Source organism: Eriocheir sinensis, chromosome 49 (genome assembly GCF_024679095.1).
Source record: "Eriocheir sinensis breed Jianghai 21 chromosome 49, ASM2467909v1, whole genome shotgun sequence".
Classification (NCBI taxonomy): Eukaryota; Metazoa; Arthropoda; class Malacostraca; order Decapoda; family Varunidae; genus Eriocheir; species Eriocheir sinensis.
Window position 1 is genome coordinate 9,021,708 of NC_066557.1, and position 25,000 is coordinate 9,046,707.

Sequence of the window (25,000 nt, forward strand, 5' to 3'; positions counted from 1 at the left end):
CTTACCGTCTCAAACTTATCACGTCGACGAGAGATGATTCTTTTTTTAATGCAAGAAGATTCGTCACTCGCTCAAGAAAGATGGAGGGAAATGAGAAAAAAATGATACCTTCCCTTGTTAACTAATAAGGTATGGACTCTCTTCACTTACCGTCTCAAACTTATCACGTCGACGAGAGATGATTCTTTTTTTTAATGCAAGAAGATTCGTCACTCACTCAAAAATCACTTGTCTTCTCTCTCGTTTATTCAGTCCTGTGCAAAGTCTCATAATTCTTCTTCTCTTTTCCTGTTTCTTCTCTTCCTTTTAATCACTTTCTCGCTTTATTCTCCCATAATCTTCTCGTTCTCTTCTTTTCTTGTTATTTCTCTTTTATCATCACTTTTCCACCTTAATCTACCATGATGTTCTTGTTCACTTTTTTCTCACCTTGTTCATAATCCCATCTTGTTCTTTTCTTTTCTTGTTATGTCATTTTTTTCATCACTATCTCCTTATTCTCCCATAGTGTTCTTGTTCTCCTTTCTTGTTATCTCTCTTCTATCATCACTGTCTCACCTTATTCATAATCCCATAATCTTCTTGTTCTTTTCTGTTCTTATTCACTCAGTTTCTATCATTATTTTATCACCTTATTCTCCCATAGTGTTTTTGTTCTCCTTTCTTGTTATCTCTCCTCTATCACCACTTTCTCATCTTATTCTTAGTGTTTTTGTTTTCTTTTTTGCCTCTCTCTTCTTTTGTCTCTTTTCCACACACTGAACCCCCCTAGTAGTCACATTATGGCCGGTTAAATACAGTATCCCTCACCTCCACAGACACTGAACACCCTCATAGTCAAACAGGCCGGTTAAATACAGTATCCCTCACCTCCACAGACACTGAACACCCTCATAGTCAAACAGGGCGCTCACACACAGTATCCCTCACCTCCACGGACACTGAACTGGACACACGCACGGTAGTCAGTATACGTGTCAACAGTGAAGAGCAGGCTTTTTGCTGAACCACTGAGCTCTCTCGCTTGCTTCGTTGCTACGCTTCGAAACTGATAAGGTAGCGTGCTCGGACAAAGTAGGAACCAGCTGATCATGTAGACAGCCTTTTTCTCACACACACACACACACACACACACACACACACACACGAATATGGAGTAACTTATAACACATTCTCTTGAACTGTATCTTTTTTTAACACATTTTTTTTTTCATACACCCGAGTCTACGCGATAACCAACACGTTCTGCCTTTCTCTGTACCTGCATCTTTTTCCCACACAAACACGAACATTTCTACGGTAACACTCTTCTCCTCTCACCTCCAGGGACCGCATTTTTCGATTTTTCACACACAAACACGAACATTTCTACGGTAACACTCTTCTCCTCTCACCTCCAGGGACCGCATTTTTCGATTTTTCACACACAAACGCATAACTACGGTAAATATCACGCTTTTAACAGCACACGAGTAACCAGGTTGTTATTTCCTTCTCCTCGTGGGACCATATTCTCAAACCCCTCGCCGCTTACACACTCATATTTGGCAGGGTTTTTGAAGGGGCTCCGGGCATTCCCAGGGTTAAATGTATGACCCTGGTGGTAGTTTGACCTTTCTTCTGTACTATGAATGTAAATAAACGCTCATCAGAACCCGATCAATCATCTTCTCGGGCTTTGAAAACAGTTGACGGTGAGAGGCGGAGAGGTCTAAGGATACCGAGCCTGGAACCGCCTCTTTCACGGCATATACTAATTTTTTTCACACTCCGTTCTCTCTGTTTCCATTTCACCTCATTTTTCACACATAAACACATGAACGAGTATCACCAGTAACTAACACTCTTCTCTCTTCCTCCTGCAGGGACCGACTCTTCCGCTTGTCGTTAGTGGGTCTGCAGCAGCTGGAGGAGGGAGCCTTCGCGTCCAACCGTACCACCGTGGACACGTGCCGCATCAAGGGACAGAGCAGCGCCGCGTGCCACAACTTCGTGCGCGTTCTGCACCGCCAGGGGGAGCGCGTGCTGGCCTGCGGCACCAACAGCTTCAGTCCGCTCTGCACCTGGCGGAAGTAAGGAGGGGAGGGGTAATATGAGTGGATGAGGGGTAGTGAGTGAATGCGGATGAGGGGTTAGTGGGTGAATGCGGAGTTTACGTGGTGATGGAAGGGGAGAAATGGGAAAGGGTATGATGATGGATGAAAGATAGATGGGGAGAGAAGACAGAGGGGAGATAATGGGGGAGGTGGGAAAGAGGGGAGGAGGGGAGAAAGGAGGAGAGAAAACGATGTAATGTTGTCTATTAACCAATCAGCTAATGTCTTCTTATTACTTCTTTTATTGTTCTCTTCTCTTCTCCCTGTGATGGGTGAATGGGTGTGAATTAATAGGTAAATAGGTGTTAATGGCTGTGGGTTAATGGGAGGGACGGGAGGTGAATGGATGTTTTTGGGTGTGGGTGGATGGTGGTTGGTTAAGATGGTGGATGGGGGTTAAGGTGGTTGGTTAATGGCTTGGGTATGGGTGAATGGGGTTAGGGAGGTCAGTCAATGGGTTGGGTATGGGTGAATGGGGGTCAGGATGGTTGGTTAATGGGACCCTTATTTTTTTACCTACCTGCTTAATGACCCAATCAAATCAGTCTTCAAGAAAAAACAAAGCAGAAAAATGAATGAAAGAATTAACCAAACATTACTTCCTTTTGCAAACATAATAATTATCAGACTCACAAACCATCCCACATAACACTCATTGAATATAATACTCATAAATCAAATCCTAAAGCACTCACTGACCTCCTCCTCCGTTAGGCTCTCCAACATTGGGCACATCGAAGCCTGGGAGAAGGGGGTCGCTCGGTGCCCGTTCGACCCTCGGCACAGTGCCACATCCCTGCTCACCCCCGACGGCGCCCTCTATGTCGGCACCCCCACGGACTTCTCAGGTGAGCCGCGCACTGATTAGGGGACAGGTAAGGCCAGGCAGGGATTGGTGGGTGTGATGACCAGATGGATAGATGTTTTCCTTTTTTTCCCTTCCCTTACCCTTCCTCCGCTTGCCCTAACCTCCCTACCCTTACATTCCCCTTCCCCACATATCTTCCCAAACGTTTCCCCTCCCTTCCCCTTCCTCCACCTGCCCTAACCTCCCTACCCCTTACATTCCCCTTCCCAAACGTTTCTCCCTTCCCTTCCTCCACCTGCCCTAACCTCTATCTTCCCAAACGTTTCCCCTCCCTTCCCCTTCCTCCACCTGCCCTAACCTCCCTACCCCTTACATTCCCCTTCCCCACATATCTTCCCAAACGTTTCCCCTCCCTTCCCCTTCCTCCACCTGCCCTAACCTCCCTACCCTATCTTCCCAAACGTTTCCCCTCCTTCCCCCTTCCTTCACCTGCCCTAACCTCCCTACCCCTTACATTCCCCTTCCCCACATATCTTCCCAAACTTTTCCCCTCCCTCTTCCCACTCCCATTCACCTCTCCACATCTTCCCCTCACTCATATTCACTTCCCCACACTTTCCCTTCACTTATATTTATAGGCCTCTGGCAGGGGCCTATACATTCACCTCCCCAACCCCCTACACACACACTTTCCCACGCTTACACATCTCCCCACTCCTCCCCCTCCCTTCTCCTCATGTCCCCACACTTCCCCACTTCTCCCCTCACTTCCTTACTCCTCCCCTCCCTTCCCCAAGTCCCCCTCACAACCCCACTTCCTTCCCTTCCCCTCACCTCCCCACTTCTTTCCTTCCTCCCCCTCATCTCCCCACTTCTCCCCTTCTTCCCCCTCACCCTCACCTCCCTGCTGCTCTCCTCCACCTTCCCCTCGCCACTCCTTCTTTCCCTCTCCTCCCCTCCTACCCCTTCTCCTTCCTCCCTCTCACCTCCCCACTCCTCCCCAGGGCGCGGGTGGGTGTTTATGAGGACGCTGGGGCCGCCTGGGTTCTCTGCGCTGAGGACACGGCAGAGCGACTCAAAGTGGCTCTCGGAACCCACCTTCGTCGCCTCCTTCCATGACGCCGGCTTCGTCTACGTCGTCTTCACGGAGAACGCGGTGGAGACCATGGACTGCGGCAAGGTGGGTGATGGTGATGGTGATGGTGAGGGGGTCATGGTGATGGTGATGGTGTGGGGGTCATGGTGATGGTGGTGGTGATGGTGGTAATGGTGATGGTTATGGGGTTTTGCATAGCCTTCAATGAGTATGTTACAGAAATGGTGGATTGTTGAAAGGTATGTGAATGGTGATGATGGTGATGATGGTGATGGTGGTGATGGTGATGGTAATGGTGTTTTGCATAGACCTCAATGAGTATGTTATGGAAATGGTGGATTGTTGAAAGGTATGTGGATGCTGATGATGGTGATGATGGTGGTTGATCCATGCCTAACATATCTTCCACCTCACTCCACTCTTTCACCCATCACTTTCATTTTACAGTAGAGGAAACAGTTCAAGGGCAAATAAAATAAATAAAAGGAAACAATAATAAAAAAAGCCCGCTGCTCACTACTCCTACAAAAGTCCAGAGGAGTCGCCGAAAGATAGGTCAATTTCGGGAGGAGAGGTGTCCTGATACCCTCCTCTTGAAAGTGTTGATATTGAAATTGACCTCCCTTTTTTGGACACTCCTTTGATCTCTATTCAGGAGCAGTGAGTAGTGGGCTTTTTTTTATATATATATTTTTCTTTGCGCCCTTGAACTGTCTCCTTAGCTATAAAAAAAAATAAAAAATACCTTCTGTAACAACCTTTCCACCTCCCACTCCACCTCACTCCTAACTCCACTCTTCCACTCCAGCGCGTGTATTCCAGAATCGGTCGCGTCTGCCAAAACGACAAGGGCGGGACGAGGCTTCTCAAGGATCACTGGACGACTTTCCTCAAGGCTAGACTGACCTGCTCCCGCCCCCCGCCTGCCCCCCACGACCCCCTGCACCCCCAGCACCACGGAGGGGGCACCACCACCACCACTGCCACAGCCACCCCGTTCTTCTACGACAACGTGCAGGCACTCATCCACCTGCCGAGAGAACAGCTGCTTTATGGAGTGTTCACGACGGCTGAGTAAGTGGATGAGTGTATGAGTGTGTGTGGATATTTTTATTTATTTATTTTTTTTTTTTTATTTATTTATTTTTTTTTTTACCTGGGTGGAGTACGTGGGTGATTTATTTTGGGTGTGGATGAAAAGCACTTCCGCCGAGTGATTTCTTCCATCCATTCATCCATATAGAAATGTCATCCGTGTGTATCTATCCCTACATCCATCTCTTTTTTTTGTTTTGTTTTCTGCTGCATCTGTTTACTCAAATCCACTTACTCATGCTCACTGTTACTCATTCCTCACCCCATTCATAGCTCTCTCACACCCCTTCTCACCCCACTCACCTCCCCTTCACCCCACTCACCCCTCCCCCTTTCACCCCTTCACCCCCTTTTCCAAATCATGCTCTTACACCCCATATCACACCTACCATTCCTCATTCCTCACCCCACTCCTACTGCTTTAATCTCCCCCATTCACCCCACTCACTCACCCCCTTCACCCCACTCCCCTCCCCTCACCCTCACACCTTTTCCTCAGCATCCTCCTACTTCTACTCCTCATTCCTCACCCCACTCACAGCCCCCCTTCACCATCACCCCACTCCCCACTCACCCCCCCCTTTCACCCCCCACAGGAACAGTATCGCAGGCTCGGCCATCTGCTCCTTCAACATGAGCGCCGTCAACTCCACCTTCGACGGGCCCTTCAAGTTCCAGCCCAGCCAGTCCTCGGTGTGGGGCCCAGTGCAGGATGACTCCGCTCACTTCTCCTGCCAACGCCCCCGCTCCACCCGCGCGGCTGAGCTGGCGGCTGACAAGTACCAGCTGATGGATAGGCCGGTTGTCACCCAAGGCCCACAACCCCTGTTCACGGTGGATGACGAGAGGTGGGTGATGGGAGGATGGGCTGGGAGTGTGGATGAGGGAGGGTTGGGTGAATGGGTGTAGGTGGAATGGATGACAGGACTGGATGAGATAGGTGAAGTGGAACGGATTAAATGATTGGAAGAGGTGGGTGAAAGGAAGGGTTGGGAAGGTGGATGTAAGTGGATATATGAAAGAAGAGCAAGTGGATGAGAGGTGGGTGAAGAGAGGGGTGGGTGCAAGTGGATGACAGAAGGTTGGGTAAAGTGGAATGAATGAATGAGGAGAAAAAATATGTAAGAGCAAGTGGATGAAAAGTGGATGATGGGACAACCTTCACCATCACTACCTCACAATTCATCACCATCACTGAACATTCACACCATAATAACCTTTTACATCACCACCATCATCACCACCATCATCACCACCACCATCACCACCATCTCACCTCCGCCCCCATCATTACCCCACAAATCACCACCATACTGTCATCACCATCACCACAAACTCTCACCATCACCACCATCATCACCTCCACCCTCATACTTTCTCACCACCATACACCACATCAATCTCACCACCATCATCACCACCTCTCCCTCCTCCACCCCCAGACTCAGCCACATCGCGGTCGACGTCGTAACCACCAGGCAGAGCGGAACAGTCCATGTGGTGTTTGTGGTAGGGAGTGGCGGAACGCTGCGGAAGATGAGCATCCCGTCACCCTCCACCTCCACCTTGGGGGTCGCGCTGGCAGCAGGGAACCCATGTCTACTGGAGGAGCTCAAGCTGTTCCCGGATAACTCCAGCGTGGCTATCCATTCCTTGAAGCTTTTGAGGGATACAGTGAGTGTGTGTGTGTGTGTGTGTGTGTGTGTGTGTGTGTGTTGTTTGTCTTTATCTGCTCTCCATCTCTCTCATTTTCCTTGTCATCACTCTCATCCTATTCTTCCCCTTTCTTCTCCTCTTCCTCCTCTCCTTCCCGTCTAACCAAACCTCCACAGAATAGTTTGTGTGTTTGTTTGTCTTGATGTCGGTTTGTCCATCTCTCTCATTTTGCTATTCATCTTTCTCTTCCTATCCTTCCCTTTTCCCCTCTTCCTCCTCTCCTTCCCCTCTAACCAAACCTCCACAGAATAGTTTATAAGTGTTTCATTGTCTTTCTATCTGTTTGCCCATCTCTCTCATTTTGCTATTCATCTGTCTCTTCCTGTCCTTACTCTTCCTGTTCTACTCCGTCCCCCTACCAAACCTCATCCAACAGAACGGTTTGTATGTGTTTGTATATTTATCTATCTTTGTCCATCTCTCTTATCTTCCTATTCTTTCCCCTTCCTCTCTTCCTCCCCTCCCTCCTCTCTAACCAAACCTCCTCCAACAGAACTCCCTCTACCTGGGGACTAACGAGGGTGTGCTGCGTGTACCTGTCCACCGCTGCGACAGGTACAAGACCCAGCACACCTGTCTGGGCGCCAAGGACCCCTACTGCGGCTGGGACACCAACAGGCTGGTCTGCTCACCCCCGCCAGGCAAGAACCCCTTCGTGAGCGCCTGGCTGCAGGAGGTGATGGAATGTCCCCTGTCCACGGAACCAGGTGTGTGGGTGGGTGTGTTGGGGTGTAAGAGGAGGGTGAAGGGATGTAAAGGGTGTGTATTGGGTACTGTTTCGGGGTTTATTGGGGTATAGGGTTGTTTGTGGATAAAGAAAGAAGTGAATATTTAATCATACATATTGTAAGAAAGATTATACCTGAAAAAAGTTGCAAATCATTCTGTTCTTTCATCTACCAATGCAGAAGATAAAGAAATGAGTTTGAAAGCAATAATACACTACTACTACTACTACTACTACTACTACTACTACTACTACTACTACTAATGTCACTACCAACCTCCTATTTATCTAATCAACAAGAACAGTAATACTTCCTACAATATACTATTACTACTACTTCTACTACTACTACTACTGCTACTACTACTACTACTATTACTACTACCATTACTACCTCCTACTTACTAACCAACAAGAACAGGCTTTTTTATTTTCTACATCCTTTTTGTTGCCCTTGAGCCGTTTCCTTTGAAAAAAAAATAATAATAAAATAAATAATAAAAAAAAACGCATAACTTACCTACCTCCTCTTTCTTCCCTTTCCCGTCATCCGTCACCCGCTGGAGCAGTGGACGGCGGGTGGAGTCGGTGGTCTGGGTGGGCGGAGTGCCAGCAGTCGGGCAGCGGGGACGCCTGCCAGTGCCGCCAGCGTACCTGTGACTCACCTGTGCCGAGACGAGGCGGTGCTCCCTGCTCCGGTCCACGCATCGAGGTAACGTACACACACGCACACACACATATGTACATGGTTAGGTATAGAGGTGAGACGCACATAGACATACATAGATAGAGACATACACTGAGATGAGACGGTAACACACACACACACACACACACACACACACATATGTACATGGTTAGGTATAGAGGGGAGACGCACATAGACATACACAGATAGAGACACACAGAGATGAGACGCACACAAACATACATAGATAGCCAAAGAGATGAGAGGCAAATTTAGACGTACATAGACAGAGACGCACATAGATAGAAAGACGCACATAGATAGAAAGATGCACATAAATTGATATAGAAGAGATGCTTACATACATACATACATACATACATACATAGTTAAGTTATTCACACACACATACACACAGAGGTAGAACACACATCCACAGAAACATAGGTAAGACACACACACACACACACACACACACACACACACATAATGACATAGAAGTATGATAATCTAATATACGTACACAGAAATTACACACACACACACACACACCTGATCACCTTTTAGCAAACCTACACTCCTCTTACCTCTAATCACCTATTTACTCCTTCCTACACAAACTAACTACACCCTCCCTTGACCTACGTACCCATCTCACCCTAACGCTCCCTCTCCAGGTCTCCAATTGCACGGTGCATGGGGGGTGGACGGCCTGGTCATCGTGGTCGCAGTGCTCGGCAAACTGTGGCATTGCGGTGAAGACGAGGCGAAGGACCTGCTCCAACCCTGCGCCGAGGCATGGAGGACGCGTGTGTGTGGGGCAAGAACGCACGGAGATATACTGCCACTCCCTGCCCCATTGCCCTTGTAAGTGTGTGGGAGAGGGGGGAAGGGGAGGGGGTAGGGAGGAGAGTAGGGGGAAAAAAGGGTGAGGGGAAACGGGGAAAGGGAAATGGGAAGAGGGCAGAAGATAGGAAAGTGGAAAGGGGGAAAAAGAAGGGAAGGAGAGAAAAGGGGGTAAAATGTTTGTGTGTGTGTGAGTGTGTGTGTTTTAGAGATGTATCCAATGTGATTTTTTTCTCTTTTCTCCTTATTTACACCTTGATTACTCTCATTTTTCCTTTCTACGCCCTCTTTTATCTTTTTTCTCCTCTCTCTCCTTTCCCACACCCTCAATTTTCCCTAAAACATCCTTCTGAAACCCAACGTACTGACACCCATTTCTCCCCCACAGCCTACACCGCCCTACCAGTGGATGGTGGGTGGAGTGAGTGGGGGAATTGGGGGTCCTGCTCAGCCACATGCGGGGGGACGGGGGTGCGACAGCGACACAGGACATGCACCCGGCCTGCACCACGCAACGGGGGATCCGACTGTCCTGGCTGTGGCGAGGAAACGGAGACCTGCGGGAAATGGGCATGCCCCGAAACCCGACAACTCACCCCATGGTCGCCCTGGGTGGGGGTGAACGCCACAGGGGAGTACGTCACCCAGCGGAGGTTCAGGGCGGAGTGCGTGGCGACGGGGAACTCCGCCACTCCGCTGAGACTTGGGGACATGCGACAGGAGGACAGAGTGTGCCCCAAGGAAGGCTGTGGCAGAGGTGGTGGTGGTGGTGGTGTTAGTGGAGGTGATGGTGGAGGCATGTGGACGGAGTGGAGCAAGTGCAGCGAGCCGTGTGGAGGTGGTGGAACGCAGTGGAGGAGGAGGGACTGTGGTGGTGGGCGGTGTGGTGATGGTGGTGACGGATTTGAGGAGCGAGTCTGCAATGAACATATCTGCCCTGGTGAGTGTGTTTGTGTTTTGTTTTATATGTGATGAGATATTATTTTGGTATTATTTCTCTTATTCTCCTTTCCCTGTCTTTCTGTTCCTGTTTTATATGTGATGAGATACTATTTTTGTGTTATTTCTCTTATTCTCCTTTCTCTGTCTTTCTGTTCCTGTTTTATATGTGATGAGATACTATTTTTTGTTATTTCTCTTATTCTCCTTTCTCTGTCTTTCTGTTCCTGTTTTATATGTGATGAGATACTATTTTGGTGTTATTTCTCTTATTCTCCTTTCTCTGTCTTTCTGTTCCTGTTTTATATGTGATGAGATATAGTTTTAGTGTCATTTCCTTTCTCTATAATTTTCTCCTCATCATCATCCTATTTGTCTTCACTCCCTCTCCTTCTCTTCTATCTCCCCCCACCTCTCTCCCCTTCATCTCCCTTTCCACTCTCATTCCTCCACCACTATTCCTCTGCTTCACCTCGCCTCCTTCCTGTTCCATCCACTCCCTCTCACTCCCCTCCTTTACCTCTTTTAACTTCCTTTCTCACCCTTCCATCTCAGTCCACCTCTCTCCTCTTCCACTCCCCTTCCTTCATCACCCCCTCTTTCTCCCTTTCCCTTCCACTCCCCTTCCTTCATCACCCCCTCTCCCCCACCATCACCTCGTAACTTTCCCTCTTCCCCTTCCATCCACTCCCTCTCCACCACTCACCCCACTCCTTCTCCCCCCTAAGGTCTGTGGGCGTGCTGGAGTGAGTGGAGTGCGTGCTCGGCCTCGTGTGGGTCAGGCCGTCAGGTGCGCTCGAGGAGGTGTGTCTCCTCCCACAATCCCTTCCTTGACGCCAGCGACTGCTCAGGCCCGGGCACCTCCCAGCAGGCCTGCCACGCCCACCCCTGCCCTGGTGAGGGTAGGGGGTATGGGGGTATGGGTGTGGGGGGTAAAGTAAGGGGGGTATGGGGGGAGGGATGTGGGTGTGAGAGAGAGAGAGAGAGAGAGAGAGAGAGAGAGAGAGAGAGAGAGAGAGAGAGAGAGAGAGAGAGAGAGAGAGAGAGAGAGAGAGAGAGAGAGAGAGAGAGAGAGAGAGAGAGAGAGTAGAAATTAAAAGAAAGAAAAAGAAAGAAAAGATGAAACAAAGGAAAGAATGAAGGGAAAATAAAATAAACTATAAATTAAAATGAATAAAAAGAAAAGTATGAAAGGAAAAAAATAAAACAGAACATAGTAAAAAGGGAAGAAAAGGAAAAATAACATGAGTATAAATTAAAATAAGAAAAAGAAGAAAGAATAGAAAAAAAAATAGTGGTGAGGGATTGTTAAGAAATTACGGAGTGCTAAGGAAGTGCTGAATAAATGATGATAGTGCTGAGGAATTAAAGGCAGAGTTAGTATTAGTGCTGAATAAGTACCAAGAGTGCTGAGGCGTTGCTAAATGTGCTGATTGACTCAAGGAAATGCCGAGTTAGTGTTAGAGGAGAGGACAAGTGTTGACATAGTGCTGAGTGCTGACTGACCTCTTCCTTCCCAGGTGAGGAGGGCTGGGGTGTGTGGTCACTGTGGTCGGAGTGCGGCAGCGGCAGCGAGGAGCGTGTGAGGATCCGGCACTGCCTCTCGGACCAGCCCAGCCAGTGTCGCGGCCTGGACTTGCAACGCGAGACCTGCATGCCCCTCGACGGTGAGTGCTGGCGCTGCTCACTCTACTGATACCACTACGTCTACTGCTATAATATTTTCTTCTACTACAGCTACTGCTACATCCATATACTACTGCTACTTCTACATTATACTAGTACTTTTCTATCTACTTCCACTGTTACGACTACTACTATTACATCTACTAGTACTACAGCTGTTACTACATCCATATCCTACTGCTATTATATCTACTACTACTACTACTGCTACTTCTACATTATACTAGTACTTTTCTATCTACTTCCACTGTTACTACTACTACTATTACATCTACTAGTACTACAGCTGTTACTACATCCATATCCTACTGCTATTATATCTACTACTACTACTAGTACTACCGATACCATTTGTAATATCTCTCACTCCACCTCTACACTGCAACCCTAACCTCCTCCTCCCCCTCGCAGAAGCAGACCCGCCCGTGCTGGAGCTGGTGGAGGCAAGTGTGGGCGGCTTCGGCGGGAACAGAAGCGGCTACGTCACAGTGGCGGCTCTCGTGTGGTCCAGCCTGGGGTGTCTGGCGGCTGGGGGGCTCCTTGGCTCCCTCACCACATACCACCTGTGTGTCCGCCGCCGCCGCCGCCGTGTGCCCTCCTCCCCCCACTACATCACCGCCAAGCCCAACCATTATGTGAGTGTCCCGGCGGCTGAGCGCAGGGCTGGACACTCCCCCGGCGGCTCCCTGAAGAGTGGGGTGCGGGCCGCCCTCGCCGCCACGCTCCCCCTCAAGGACTTCGACACGGCCACCATCAAACGCTCGAGTCACGGCAACGGTCACCTCCGCGCCGACCTCGACTCAGACACTATTTTCAACTTCTAATGGCGGACAGTTGAATGTTTTTGTTTTATTTTTCTATTGTTTTTTCTCGTTTTTAAGTGTCTTGCTTGGTCAGTTTTCGGTCATCCATTCAGTTTCCTCTTTTCAATTTGGTTTCCTCTTTCTGTTACGATATTTAATTTTTAATGCTGGAAAGTTAAATATTTTGTGGTTTTGTTTATTTTGTTTTAATTGGGTCATCGGGTCAAATTCCTCTTTTTTCCAGTTTAATTTCCCCTTTCTTTTCACGATGTTTAATTTCTATTGGTGGGGAAGTTTTAATATTTTAGGGTTTTTCGACGTTTTTTCTCGTCTTTTTTAAGTGATTTGTCATGGTCAGTCTTGGTTTTTAGTTCAGTTTCCTTTTTAATGTCTGGGAAGGTTTAATATTTTGGCTTTTTACACATTTTTTCCTTCTTTGTTAAGTGACGTGTCTTGGTCAGTTCATTTTCCTCATTTTGACGTCAGCATTTCATAACATTTCAAGCATTAACACACTGCATTTACTACTCGTCTTGACTTAAAATATCTCCTTCGTGTTCCTTCAGCCGTGCTCAAGTAAACAAACAAAATGTGGGGCTTCCTTCCTGCTCACTTATCATACCATTAACCTTCCTTCCTTACTCCCTTTTCAGTGAGTGTGATTGCAAAATGTCACCTCAGTCTCGTATCTCTTCCTGTCATAGTCTTGCAGTCATAAATGTCGCCTGTCTCTCTCTCTGTCTTATAACTGCAAAATGTCAGCTGTCTCTACTATGTCATCGCTTCCTTATCTTATTTCCTCTGTATTACCCCTTGTTACTCTTTCTTCACACTTTTGCTTTCTGTATCTGTCCGTTTATTTCTGCCCTTGTAACAGCAAAATGTTCTGTCTGTTTATTTCTGCCCTTATAACAGCAAAATGTTCTGTCTGTTTATTTCTGCCCTTATAACAGCAAAATGTCAGTCTTTTTTTGCTACAATTGTCATCTGTCTTATTTTGTTTCCTCCATATTACTCTTGAATCATCCTCCTTCTTTAGATTGTTTCGATGTTTGTATACGTCCGTTTATTTCTGCCCCTTATCTTATAACAGCAAAATGTCAGTCTTTTTTTACTACAAATATCATCTTTTCTGTATCTTATTTCCTCCATATTACTCTTGAATCATCCTTCTTTAGATTGTTTCGATGTTTGTATCTGTCCGTTTATTTCTGCCTCTGTCTAATAATTGCATAATGTTAAACTCTTTCTATTGCCAGTTTCTACTTCTTTTCATCTTTTCTGCATCTTATTTCCATGCTCTTATTCTTCATTCCTCTTTCTTCAAACGGTTTTCCTATTTCTTTGCCTCTGTCTGTCCGTCTGTCTCCCATTTTACTTCCTGTCACTCTCCTATTCTCCCTTTTCAAACTGTTTCCCTCTCTATTTCTGTCCCTCTTTATCTCTCTTTCATCACTCTCATATTACTCCTCAATTCTCCCTCTTCTAACTGTTTCCTTTCTATTTCTTTTCTCTCTTTCATCACTCAAATATTACTCTCCAATTCTCCCTCTTCAAACTATTTCCCTCTTTATTTCTGTCCCTCTTTATCTCTTTCTCTCATCACTTCCATTTTACTCTCCAATTCTTCCTCTTCAAACTGTTTCCTCTCTATTTCTGTCCCTCTTTATCTCTTTCTCTCATCACTTCCATTTTACTCTCCAATTCTTCCTCTTCAAATTGTTTCCTTTCTATTTCTGTGCCTCTTCATTCCTCATCACTCTCATATTACTCTTCAATTCTTCCTCTTCAAACTGTTTCCTCTCTATTTCTGTCCCTCTTTATCTCTCTTTCATCACTCTCATATTACTCTCCAATTCTCCCTCTTCAAACTGTTTTCCTCTCTATTTCTGTGCCTCTTCATTCCTCATCACTCTCATATTACTCTTCAATTCTTCCTCTTCAAACTGTTTCCTCTCTATTTCTGTCCCTCTTTATCTCTCTTTCATCACTCTCATATTACTCTCCAATTCTCCCTCTTCTAACTGTTTCCCTATTTTATTTCATGTCCCTCTTCATCTCTCTTTCGTCACTCCCATATTACTCTCCTATTCTTCCTTTTCAAACTGTTTCCCTCTCTATTTCTTTGTCCCTCTTCGTTTCTCTCTCTCTCTCTCTCTCTCTCTCTCTCTCTCTCTCTCTCTCTCTCTCTCTCTCTCTCTCTCTCTCTCTCTCATATTACTCTTCAATTCTTCCTCTTTCAACTGTTTCCCTCTCTGTTTCATGTCCCTCTGTCTCTCTCTCTCATCGCCCCCATTGGTGCTAACTTTAACACCTCTCCCATAAACCACCAAGACTGTGACACACTCCCCTTGTGATAATTAGTTTAGCTGCGGCAGAGACTCCAGAGAGGGGCAAAGAAAACAGTGAAGGAAACAGACAGACTGGCCATTTGTATCTGTCTATCCTACGTGCCAAAAGCCCCCTCGCAAGGAAAACGGTCTCGGCCTTTTTTTATATATATATCTCTGCGTTGTCTGTGATGCTCGCTTGTTTTGGTGTCTGCGTTTGCGTGCGTGCGTGTGTGTTTTTATATATGCTACTTTTTTTACTTGGTGTGATGTTAAGATGGCAAAACTTTAAGGTGGCAGTGGAAAGAACATTGGTCTCATTAGGGTCGCATAATAACTTGTAGTCGTAAAATCTGAATCACATCTTTGCCACACAATTTTTAAAGTGATATAATACAATGAGGTTGAAAGAAAGACAAACCAGGAACCAGGAATAGGAAAACAATGAACATTTTAAATTCCGTTGCATAATAACTTGTAGTCGTAAAATCTGAATCAAATCTTTGCCACACAATTTTTAAAGTGATATAATACAATGAGGTTGAAAGAAAGACAAATCAGGAACCAGGAATAGGAAAGCAACGAACACTTTAAATTCCGTCGCATAATAACTTGTAGTCGTAAAATCTGAATCACATCTTTGCCACACAATTTTTAAAGTGATATAATACAATGAGGTTGAAAGACAGACAAATCAGGAACCAGGAATAGGAAAGCAACGAACACTTTAAATTCTGTCACATAATAACTTGCACTCGTAAAATCTGAATCACATCTTTGCCACACAATTTTAGAAGTGGTTGAAAGAAAGAAGTGAAAGAAAGACAAATCAGAAACCAGGAATAGGAAAGCAACGAACACTTTAAATTCCGTCGCATAATAACTTGCAGTCGTAAAATCTGAATCACATCTTTGCCACACAATTTTAGAACGTGATTAGGAGCTTACCGAGAGAGACACACGTTTGCTGTACTATAAATAATCTCTAAGGCATTTATTTAATTACTTCCGGGTGTTACTGAGGCCTATTAATTAAGGTGGATGTGCTGGCGATAAGGTTGGGGATGTGCTCACTTAATCATATTCAGCTTTTCATTTCTGTGGGAAGTGACTTTTATTATTATTGTCATTATTATTATTATTGTTTCTTAGATGTTTGGTGATTCTTGATTCTGTGTAGGTGTGCGTCTGTGTCTTTTAAGAATGGTGTTGATTAAGATGTGTCTGATGAGGAAGTTGAGGGTGAGAAGTAATGAAGTTTGAAGATGTTAAGGAGTGTCTTGTATGGAAAGATCAGTGATGGCGATGAGCGTCTAGTGAGAAATGCAGAGGATGTTAAGATGATGTTTAGTAAGGAGTGTCTAGTGATGAAGTTTGAAGATGTTAAGGAGACTGTCTAGTGAGAAATGCAAAGGATGTTAAGATGATGTTTAGTAAGGAGTGTCTAGTGATGAAGTTTGAAGATGTTAAGGAGACTGTCTATTGAGAAATGCAAAGGATGTTAAGATGATGTTTAGTAAGGAGTGTCTAGTGATGAAGTTTGAAGATGTTAAGGAGACTGTCTATTGAGAAATGCAAAGGATGTTAAGATGATGTTTAGTAAGGAGTGTCTGATGAGGAGGAGGAAAGTTGATGTTGAGAAGTGTCTAGTGAAGAATGTTTGAAGATGTTAAGGAGTGTTAGTAAGGAATGTTAGAAGGTTTAGAATGTTGGTCATTTAGTAACTGCAAGAATGTGTGTTTTAAGGAGTGACCAGGAGGAGGAGGAAGAGGAATGAAGATGATGATAATGATGATGAAGGGTCTGATAGTATGCATTTACTGACGAAGAATATTGATGATGATGTCAGTGAAGGAGAAGAGGAAGAGGAAGAAGAATATAAGGAAAAGGAGGAAAAATATAAAGAGGAGGAAGAAGAGGAAAAGGAAGAATAGAAAGAGAAGGAAAAAGAGGAAGAATATAAAGAAGAGGAGGAAGAGGATGAAGACGAGGAGGAATATAAAGAAGAGGAAGAAAAGGAAAAGGAAGAATATAATGAAGAGAAGGAAAAAGAGGAAGAGGAGGAAGAATATAAAAGGAAAAGGAGGAAGAAGAGGAAGGGGAAGAGGAGGAAGACTGAAATGGTGCTGTTCTCTCTAGTGACTAAAAGACACACTTAAGGTTCACAAACACGAGGAAAGAAAGAAAGAGAAGAAAAAGAAGTGTGAATTGAAGCCTCGTCCTATTAGGTTACTGTACATAAGAGAGTAGTAGAATCGCCGAGCAACCTTCTTCACACGCTAAGTCAAAAAAACGGTGACAGAAAACGGAGAAATTTATGGGGAACTGTCGTACTACTTTTCTCGTGTGTTAGGATAAGTGGGCGTGATGTGCTGGTGCTTTCATGATTTTAAGGGGGACTACTAAACTGATTCCTGTGTGTTTGTGTGTGTGTGTGTGTGTCGGAGTACAGGGAGGTTCGGTTCAACATATCTTTCATTATATCACTACTATCTCCTACTGAAAGGGACATAACGCTTATTCTTACGGAGCGGAAATGAAGAAGCTGAACTGTGATGTTTGTGTATAGTGACTGACGACTAACGGATATTAAAAGAAGAAAGAATACCACATGACAATTTACATATCGAGCAGAAGGAAGTTGTGATACGTGGGCAATAGAAAAGAAAGGATGATGTATGTGAAAGAAGTGTATTCATAGGAAATTTACATATCTTGGTGATGAAATTTATGTGTATGTGTGTGTGTGTGTAGCTGGGAGGAAAGTGAAGATATGAATGTGTGTGTATGTGTGGAATAAAAGAAAAGCTGTGATGAAAAGCAGAACTGAAGGAGTGATATACTGTACTTAAGAAAATGTGATAGAAAATTTGAACTCTCCACACAAACATACAGACTCACGCTGGTACAGAACAAGCACTGCATCTGTTGAAACTTCTCTGTGTATGTGGGAAAAAAGTATAATGAAAAGTATGTGGTAAGGGAATGAACAGTGCCTTCCGTTAAACATTTCTGTGTCTGTGTGGAGGAGAAAGTGATCAAAAGTATGAGTGTGAGAGAAACAAAACACTGCCTTATTAAACGTTTCTGTGTCCGTGCGAGGAAACAAAAGTGATGAAAAGAATATGTGATAACTGAACGCAACACTGACTTGCGCTAAACATTTGTCGACATAACGAAACGTGTGACTGCGTGGAAATTGTTGTAAAATATGAACCTTCGACACTTACTGATGGACAAAGGAATGAAACGCTCTTCCTATAAACATTTCTAGACATAACTAAAAGTGTGACGATGTGGAGAAAGATGGAAAATATTACTCAACACACTGATGGATAGAGGAATGTAACACTGCCTTATGCTGAACAATAATGAACAGAACTAAAGGAACGGAAGTGAGGACAGTGCGCCAGAAAACTAAACATGTGTAAGAACAGATTATCCTCCCAATGTTGCATCTGAAGCAAAAATAAATGCATGGAAGTGTCTGAGTATAAGGAAGAAAAAGGTGTGTTAGAGAACATTCTTCACACCGACATATCCTCTCATTCTAACGCCCTAAGCAGATATACAAGAATATGCTTTGGTGTATCTGAGCGTAAGGAAGAAAAAGGTGTGTTCGAAGACTTTCCTACCCTAAGTCGATATAAAAATGTGCCTAAATAGATATACAAGAATGTGCTTTGAGGTGTTGAGCATAGGGTGGGAGAAGTTGTCTCTTATTATGCTTTTTTCAGTAGAGGAAGCAGGTCAAGGGCAAACTAAATAAATAAAAAGAGCCCGCTAATCACTGCTCCCACACAGAAAGTAGAAACGAGCGTCGAACAAACACGGAAACTAATGCTTGGGTTGGGAATCTAGTCAAACGAGCGACTGTTCTGATCACACACGATAATGACAGGGACGTAGGGACCAAGGTGTACATGTATATTTCTCCCCCAGCCTTTACCTTCGTTTTTATACCACAACGCTGTAATGTATAGACGTGCCATAATCTTAACAACACAAGATTTGTTATATAATTTTTTATATGGAATTTGCATAAAATGTAAATTGCTCAAGAGTCTTTTTCTTTCTCCCGGGGTGATGGGTAGAGAGGGGGTGATGGAACTGAACTGTCTGGGGGAGGGAAGGGGGAAGGGTAGGGTCTATCTGTCAATTCATTCATTTGTCAATCATTTAGTCTGTCAATTAGTCACTGAACATGGGAAACACTCCACTATCCACCACAAAGGCAGAGAAAGACTTGGGACTATATGTTACCAGGCTACCAGTGAAGGTGAAATCCGCGCCAATCGCAGCAGGTGGGTTAAACCAGGTAATTTGGGGGCGAAGTTTACAGGGAAATGTGAAGATAATCATAGTGTTTGGGAGTAAACTATCATTCTTATTAGTGACTGACAGGATAGTATTAGAGGTTACTGATGAGACAGGTAAACAAACAACACTTGGAAACTATAGGTAAGGTCAATTGCATAAAGTTCACGAGAAAATTTGAAGATACGTAGTTATGGACAAGATATATTTAAACCTCCCATCACCATAACTAATACCCACTTACCATCTACACCATTACCAAGAGTCCCATTTACTACAGCCCTTCAACACCATTATATAAGCCATTAGAAACCATTATGATAAAAACTGGGTGTATAAAGATATATTTAAGCCTCCCATCACCATAACTAATACCCACTTACCATCTACACCATTACCAAGAGTCCCCATTACTACAGCCCTTCAACACCATTATATAAGCCATTACAAACTATTATGATACAAATTGGGTGTATAAATATAGTTGTCACTCCATTAAACCATCATATTACTACAACTATGTACAACCACTTATCCTTAACTATACCATACCATTAAGTACTACCATCTCCTTATCCTTATCATCATCTACATCCTTATTTACTTATTATTCTTATTAACTCACTATGCTTATCTTTTCTCTCATTATCTTTATCTCATTCTCCTTATTATTTCACTATACTCATTATCACTACCATAGTCATTATCTTTATTTCATCTACCCTACATTCAGTATCTTTATTTCATCATCTACCTACACTCATTATCTTCATTTCATCGTCTCTCCTCTTAACCCATCCACTTCAGCTAACTCGAAGCCGTGAGTGGCTGAAGACGTCTAAATGTGGAATAAAAATGAGGGCAGCAAAACGGCCTGGAGTGTGCATCAGCGTGCTCCTCTCATACCTGTACAGCCTCTAGTATCATTTTTTCCCACTCAAAAATCGCAGTTACCGGGTATTTTTGGTTACACAATAAACTCATTAGTGACGGACGGGATCCAGCCCTGACGATCCTGCTGCCAACTGACCCAGGAGTGACCTACCAATTGCCACATGTCACCACAGCCTCCAACTTGGGGTCACACAAGTTTGACAATCCTTGCCGTACTGACCCAGAACACGTTAGGACAGAAATAGCTGTACTGATGCATACGGGTTAAACACCACCATTATAGATATCACAACTAACAGACACAATGAACGCTGATATGCTTTATTGAGCTTGTAACTTCCACACATACAAAAAGAATTCACCTTCATAAAAATGCTCCCAGTATATCCACAGGTGCGTATAAACCACACATTCCTCAGGCCATTAGTCTTGGGTGATTCAGGTAGGGCTTACACTCCTATGCCTTCTCTCCTTTCCCCCTCCACTGTCACCCATGCCTTCTCTCTCTCCTCTTCCCCTTTACGTCTCCCCTTCCACTCTCCCGTACTTTCTCTCCTCTCCCCTTTCAATGTCACTCCCTCCACTGTAACCAATACCTTTTCTCTCTCCTCTCCCCTTCCACTATCTCCCATGCCTTCCCTTCTCTCCTCCCCTTCCATTCTCACCCATATTTTCTCTCCTCTCCCCCTCCACTATTACCCATGCCTTCCCTCTCTCCTCTCCCCTCCACTATCACCAATGCCTTCCTTCTCCTCTCCCCCTCCACTATCACCAATGCCTTCCTTCTCGTCTTCCCCTTCACTATCTCCTCCCTCTAACCATCTCCTTCCTACAGCCCTGCACTGCCAACCTTCTTACCGTTAAAACGTTACACAAAATTTTTAAAAATGTAGAATACTCACACAAACAAAGTACCCATACATCTTCACCACCATTTTCACATCATTTGTGGTAAAGTTAATGAATACAGAAATGAACTATGATATATCCAGTGTAAGTAAAATAGGGATTAATCAATTTGTGTTATTATTAGTGTTAGTAGTGTTAGTGGTAGAATATTATTACTACTATTGGTGAATGAGAGAAGGAAAAAATAATGATAACAGAAATAATGAAAATAATCGATAACATGGAGAAATAAACACATAGACAAAGTAAAATAAAATCAAACCCCATTAATATATAAAGCTGTTTTTGTGAATGAAAGAGAAATAAACAATAATGATAAAAAATAATGGAAAATAAGACCAATTAATGAGGCTGTTTTGTAACCAATCAAAGGATAATATGAAAAAAAGGCGAGTGAAAGAAACAGATGATAATGATAACAAAATATCAATACCATGCAAAAAAAAAAAGGTGAAAACAAAAACAAAGAAAAGAATGTCGAAAAAAAAGGGGGGGGGGGAAATAAATAAATGATAATGATAAAAAAACAATACCATGCAAAAAAAGGGGGAAACAAAAACAAAGAAAAGAATGTCAAAAAAAGGGTGGGTGGGGGGTAAGCGAAAGAAAGAAATGATGATGATAAAAAAACAATACCATGCAAAATAAAAAGGGAAATAAAACCCAAAGAAAACACTGGCGCCATAAAAACACTTGTTGGGCAAATTAATTATACAAAGGAGTCGATGGAGATTATAAAAACATGACATAAAAGAACATACACACACTACATAAAAAATAAAAGATGGCAGCAACTTAAAAAACAAAATAATAATAATAATAAAACCTTAAAAATCTACACCATAAAAAAAAGGAAGGGAAGAAAAAAAAAAACACAGCTGCACAAAAGAAAAGAAAAATGAAAAAACAGAAGCATATATTGAACCCATAAAAATAATAATAATAATAATAATAGTAATAAATGAGCAAGAAAAAGGAATATTGTAAAGAAAAAGAAAAATCACGACACCCATAAAAAACAGTAAAAGATAATGAAATAAACGAGAAACAAGAAAATGTGAATATCGTCAAGAAAAGATTGTATATATATATAAAGACCCATAAAAAAACACTACTAATAAAAGAGAGCGAGAAAGGTGAACATTATCAAGCAAACAGAATACATGAGACACCCCAAAAAATAATAATACGAAGCGGAAAAGAAAACGTGAATATTTAAACCCTTTTCCTCACATCACACATCCTCTTCTGTTACTCTTTATCTCTCTCCTTATTTATCACCTTCCTTCTCTTTCTCTTATTTATTTGCCTGTGTTTTCTACTTCGTCCTTCTTCCTTCTATCCCTAACACGATTTTTCTTCCTTCTTTCTCTCCGTTTACTTCTTTTCATCATCTTCCTTCTTCTTACTTCCTCTTCTATTGCCCTTTATCTCTCTTCTTATTTATCACCTTCCTTCTCTTTCCCTTATTCCTTTACTTGTGTTCCCTTCTATCCATAACTCATCCTTCTTTCTCCTTGTTTATACTTTTCATCATGCCATTTCTCTCCCATTTCCTCTTTACTCTTCTTCCTTCTTCTTAACTCCTCCTTCTATTGCCCTTTATTTCTCTTCTTCCTTCTCTTTCCCTTATTTATTTGCCTGTGTTCTATACTTTCCCTTTTTCTTCTATCCCTAACATAACTTTTTTTCCTTCTTTCTCTGTTTTCTCCTTTTTATCATGTTATTTCTCTCTCTCATTTCCTCTTACTGCTTTCCATCTTCTCTTTCCTCTTCTTCCTTCTTCTTTACCTGTTCCTTTCCTCTCTCTTTATCCTCTTCCTTTTCTCTCTAAGTTTACCCTGTTTCCCTTTTTTCTCCTCCCTGTCCATTCTTCTCTTAGCATGTCTTTCCCTTCCTCTCTTCCCCTTTCTCTAAATCTTACCTTCATAAAATTTGTACATGTAAGTCTTCCTCTTTCCTTCCTCCTACCTGTTACCCCTTTTTCCCTCTTCTCCCTATCTTCTCCTTTATTGCTATCCTAAATTTGTCCTTAATACTATCCTGTCTCAGCATATTTCTCTCCCTTCCCTTTTCCCCCATTTCATATCTCTTCTCTCCCTTTCCCTTCCTTTCTTGCACATCTGTCTCTCCTATCCTTCCTTGTCTCTCTCCTCTCATTCCCTTCCTCCCTTCCTTTCTATTCTCTGTCAGTTCCCTTTCATTATTCTATCTCTCTTCCTCTCTGGGTACACACTTTCCTCTCATCCTGTACTCTTCTTTCTCTTCCTCTTCCTTACTTCTAGAATGCCCATCCTCCTCCTCCTCCTCCTCTTCCTTCCTTCTCCTCTTAGCGTGCCCGTCCTCCGCGTTTCTTTCCTCCCCCACTAAGGATAGCAAAGAGCCCCTTGGAGGACAACTCAACCCCATACTGGGTCTGCAGGAAGCGGCAGGTGAAGGCGACGCGCTTGCTCTCCGACACGTCCTGGTTGAGGGAGCGGTAGAGGTCGGCAGCGGCAGAGTGCACCCTGGCGTTGCCCCCCGGTAGGTTGTATTCTACCAGGCGCGGGTGGACGGTCCGGTTCTTCTGCTGCACCCACTGGTAGAGTTGTTTTGAAGGGAGGTCTCGGCCGAAGCGCATTGTGGCGAACCTTGGGGTGTGTGAGTGAGGGGGTGTGGGGAAGGGGTGAAGGGATGGAGAACAATGAGGAATAGGTGAAGGGAGATAGGGATGGGGGAGAGAGTAATGGGTGAGGTATGGAAGGGACGGAAAAGGGAAGAAGGGGAAGTGTGTTTAAGAAGAGATGAAAGGGAATGAGAGAAAGGAAAAGAAGGGGTGAAAGGAGGGAGATGAAAAAAGAAAAGGAGTGGGTTGACAGAAAGATGAAAGGGAATGAGAGAAAAGGGAAACAAAAGGAAAGAGGAGGTGGAGTGAGGGTGAGGTATGGGTGAAGGGAAATGGGAAAGAGTAATGGGAGAAGTATGTAAGGGGAGGAGAGTGTTTAGAAAAAGGTGTGAGTGTGAGAGGAAGGGAAGGAGGGACAAAGGGAGATGGGAGAGGTATAAAAGGAAGAGGAAGAAAAGGAAAGAAGAGTGTAGAGAAAAAGGAAAGAGTGTAAGAGGAAGGAAGATGGAATAAAATAATGGGGGATAAGAGGAAGGGAAGGTTAAGTGCACAAAAAGAGAAGTGTATGAGAAGGAGGGAAGGAAAAGAGAAGAGGGAAAAAAATGGAAGTGAAGGAGAAATGTGTTGATAGAGAGGAGGGGAAGTGTGGGTGAGATAAGCAAAATGTGAGGGAAAGAGAGGACGGGAAAAGGAAAAAGAAGGAAGGGAAAAAGGATGTGTGATTATGCTATACAAAAAACAACAAAAGGGTGGTTTTCCAATATGACTCTGCCTCACAACAAGCCAACACCAGTTTCCCTGTTCCTGCATAACACAGCAAGGCAGGGAGACATTGAGGAACTGAAGAGTGAATGCTTGAACCTGAACCAGTTAAAAAAGTTCATAATGGCATCTAGTGAGCAGGTTATTTTTATTTATTTTTACAGCAGAGGAGTCAGTTCAAGGGCATAAAAAAAGGTAACAAATGTAAAAAAAAAAAAAGCCTGCTACTCATACGCTGAAGCTGTTTTAAATTGTTACCATATGACAATAGAAAAAAAAATACATGAATGAATGGTGAAAAAACTTTGTATACATAAAAACAAAACAAAAAAACATTAATCTCTTACTGGAAAACCACCTTCTTATTGTTACTATTAATACTATAGATACTCCTACTATTAGTACAGCTATTGTTACATACTTTATTCTCTACATTCCCCGTTATCATCAAGCTACGGTGCACGTGTGAGTGTTGGGGGAGGTGCTAAGTCAGAGAATACATAACTTAGTCCCTTGGCTTGGTGTATGGGAGTGGGTATTCCTCCTGGGCACCTCTTACAGTATGTGGAGGGATGGGAGAGATGTGTTCGTCCAAGCAACAGAAATAATGACGATTCTTTATGTTTTTTGCTCATCAAGGTAAAGTAAAGGTGTGATTCCACTGGGGCAATACAGGCAACGTG

At 43.8% G+C, this 25,000-nt stretch overlaps 2 protein-coding genes across 8 annotated transcripts in view; one reads left to right on the plus strand and one right to left on the minus strand.

Annotated features, from left to right (window-relative positions):
* The window catches only part of LOC126981838 (semaphorin-5B-like), a 44,833-nt gene extending 25,942 nt beyond the window's left edge, over positions 1 to 18,891 (plus strand). The window contains exons 5-19 of one of the 5 annotated variants that reach the window (XR_007734221.1): positions 1,866 to 2,072; positions 2,811 to 2,944; positions 3,909 to 4,084; positions 4,809 to 5,074; positions 5,692 to 5,943; positions 6,538 to 6,769; positions 7,305 to 7,518; positions 8,108 to 8,250; positions 8,904 to 9,093; positions 9,461 to 10,012; positions 10,740 to 10,907; positions 11,532 to 11,678; positions 12,109 to 15,233; positions 15,371 to 16,285; positions 16,452 to 18,891. Coding sequence is in view for 1 of the 5 variants with exons in the window: in XM_050833412.1 (XP_050689369.1) it covers positions 1,866 to 2,072; positions 2,811 to 2,944; positions 3,909 to 4,084; positions 4,809 to 5,074; positions 5,692 to 5,943; positions 6,538 to 6,769; positions 7,305 to 7,518; positions 8,108 to 8,250; positions 8,904 to 9,093; positions 9,461 to 10,012; positions 10,740 to 10,907; positions 11,532 to 11,678; positions 12,109 to 12,521 (3,094 nt within the window). In the remaining 4 variants the exon portion in view is untranslated. Of the gene's footprint in view, positions 1 to 1,865; positions 2,073 to 2,810; positions 2,945 to 3,908; positions 4,085 to 4,808; positions 5,075 to 5,691; positions 5,944 to 6,537; positions 6,770 to 7,304; positions 7,519 to 8,107; positions 8,251 to 8,903; positions 9,094 to 9,460; positions 10,013 to 10,739; positions 10,908 to 11,531; positions 11,679 to 12,108 lie in introns of all 5 variants that reach the window. The other 4 variants (XR_007734223.1, XR_007734220.1, XR_007734222.1 and 1 more) reach the window with 4 other exon arrangements.
* A 2,730-nt stretch (positions 18,892 to 21,621) lies between these two features.
* LOC126981840 (uncharacterized) overlaps positions 21,622 to 25,000 on the minus strand; it is a 9,284-nt gene continuing 5,905 nt past the window's right edge. For all 3 annotated transcript variants that reach the window (XM_050833417.1, XM_050833415.1, XM_050833414.1), the window contains exon 6: positions 21,622 to 23,580. In XM_050833417.1, coding sequence (XP_050689374.1) covers positions 23,280 to 23,580 — 301 coding nt within the window. In that variant the 3' untranslated portion in view covers positions 21,622 to 23,279. The remainder of the gene's footprint in view (positions 23,581 to 25,000) is intronic.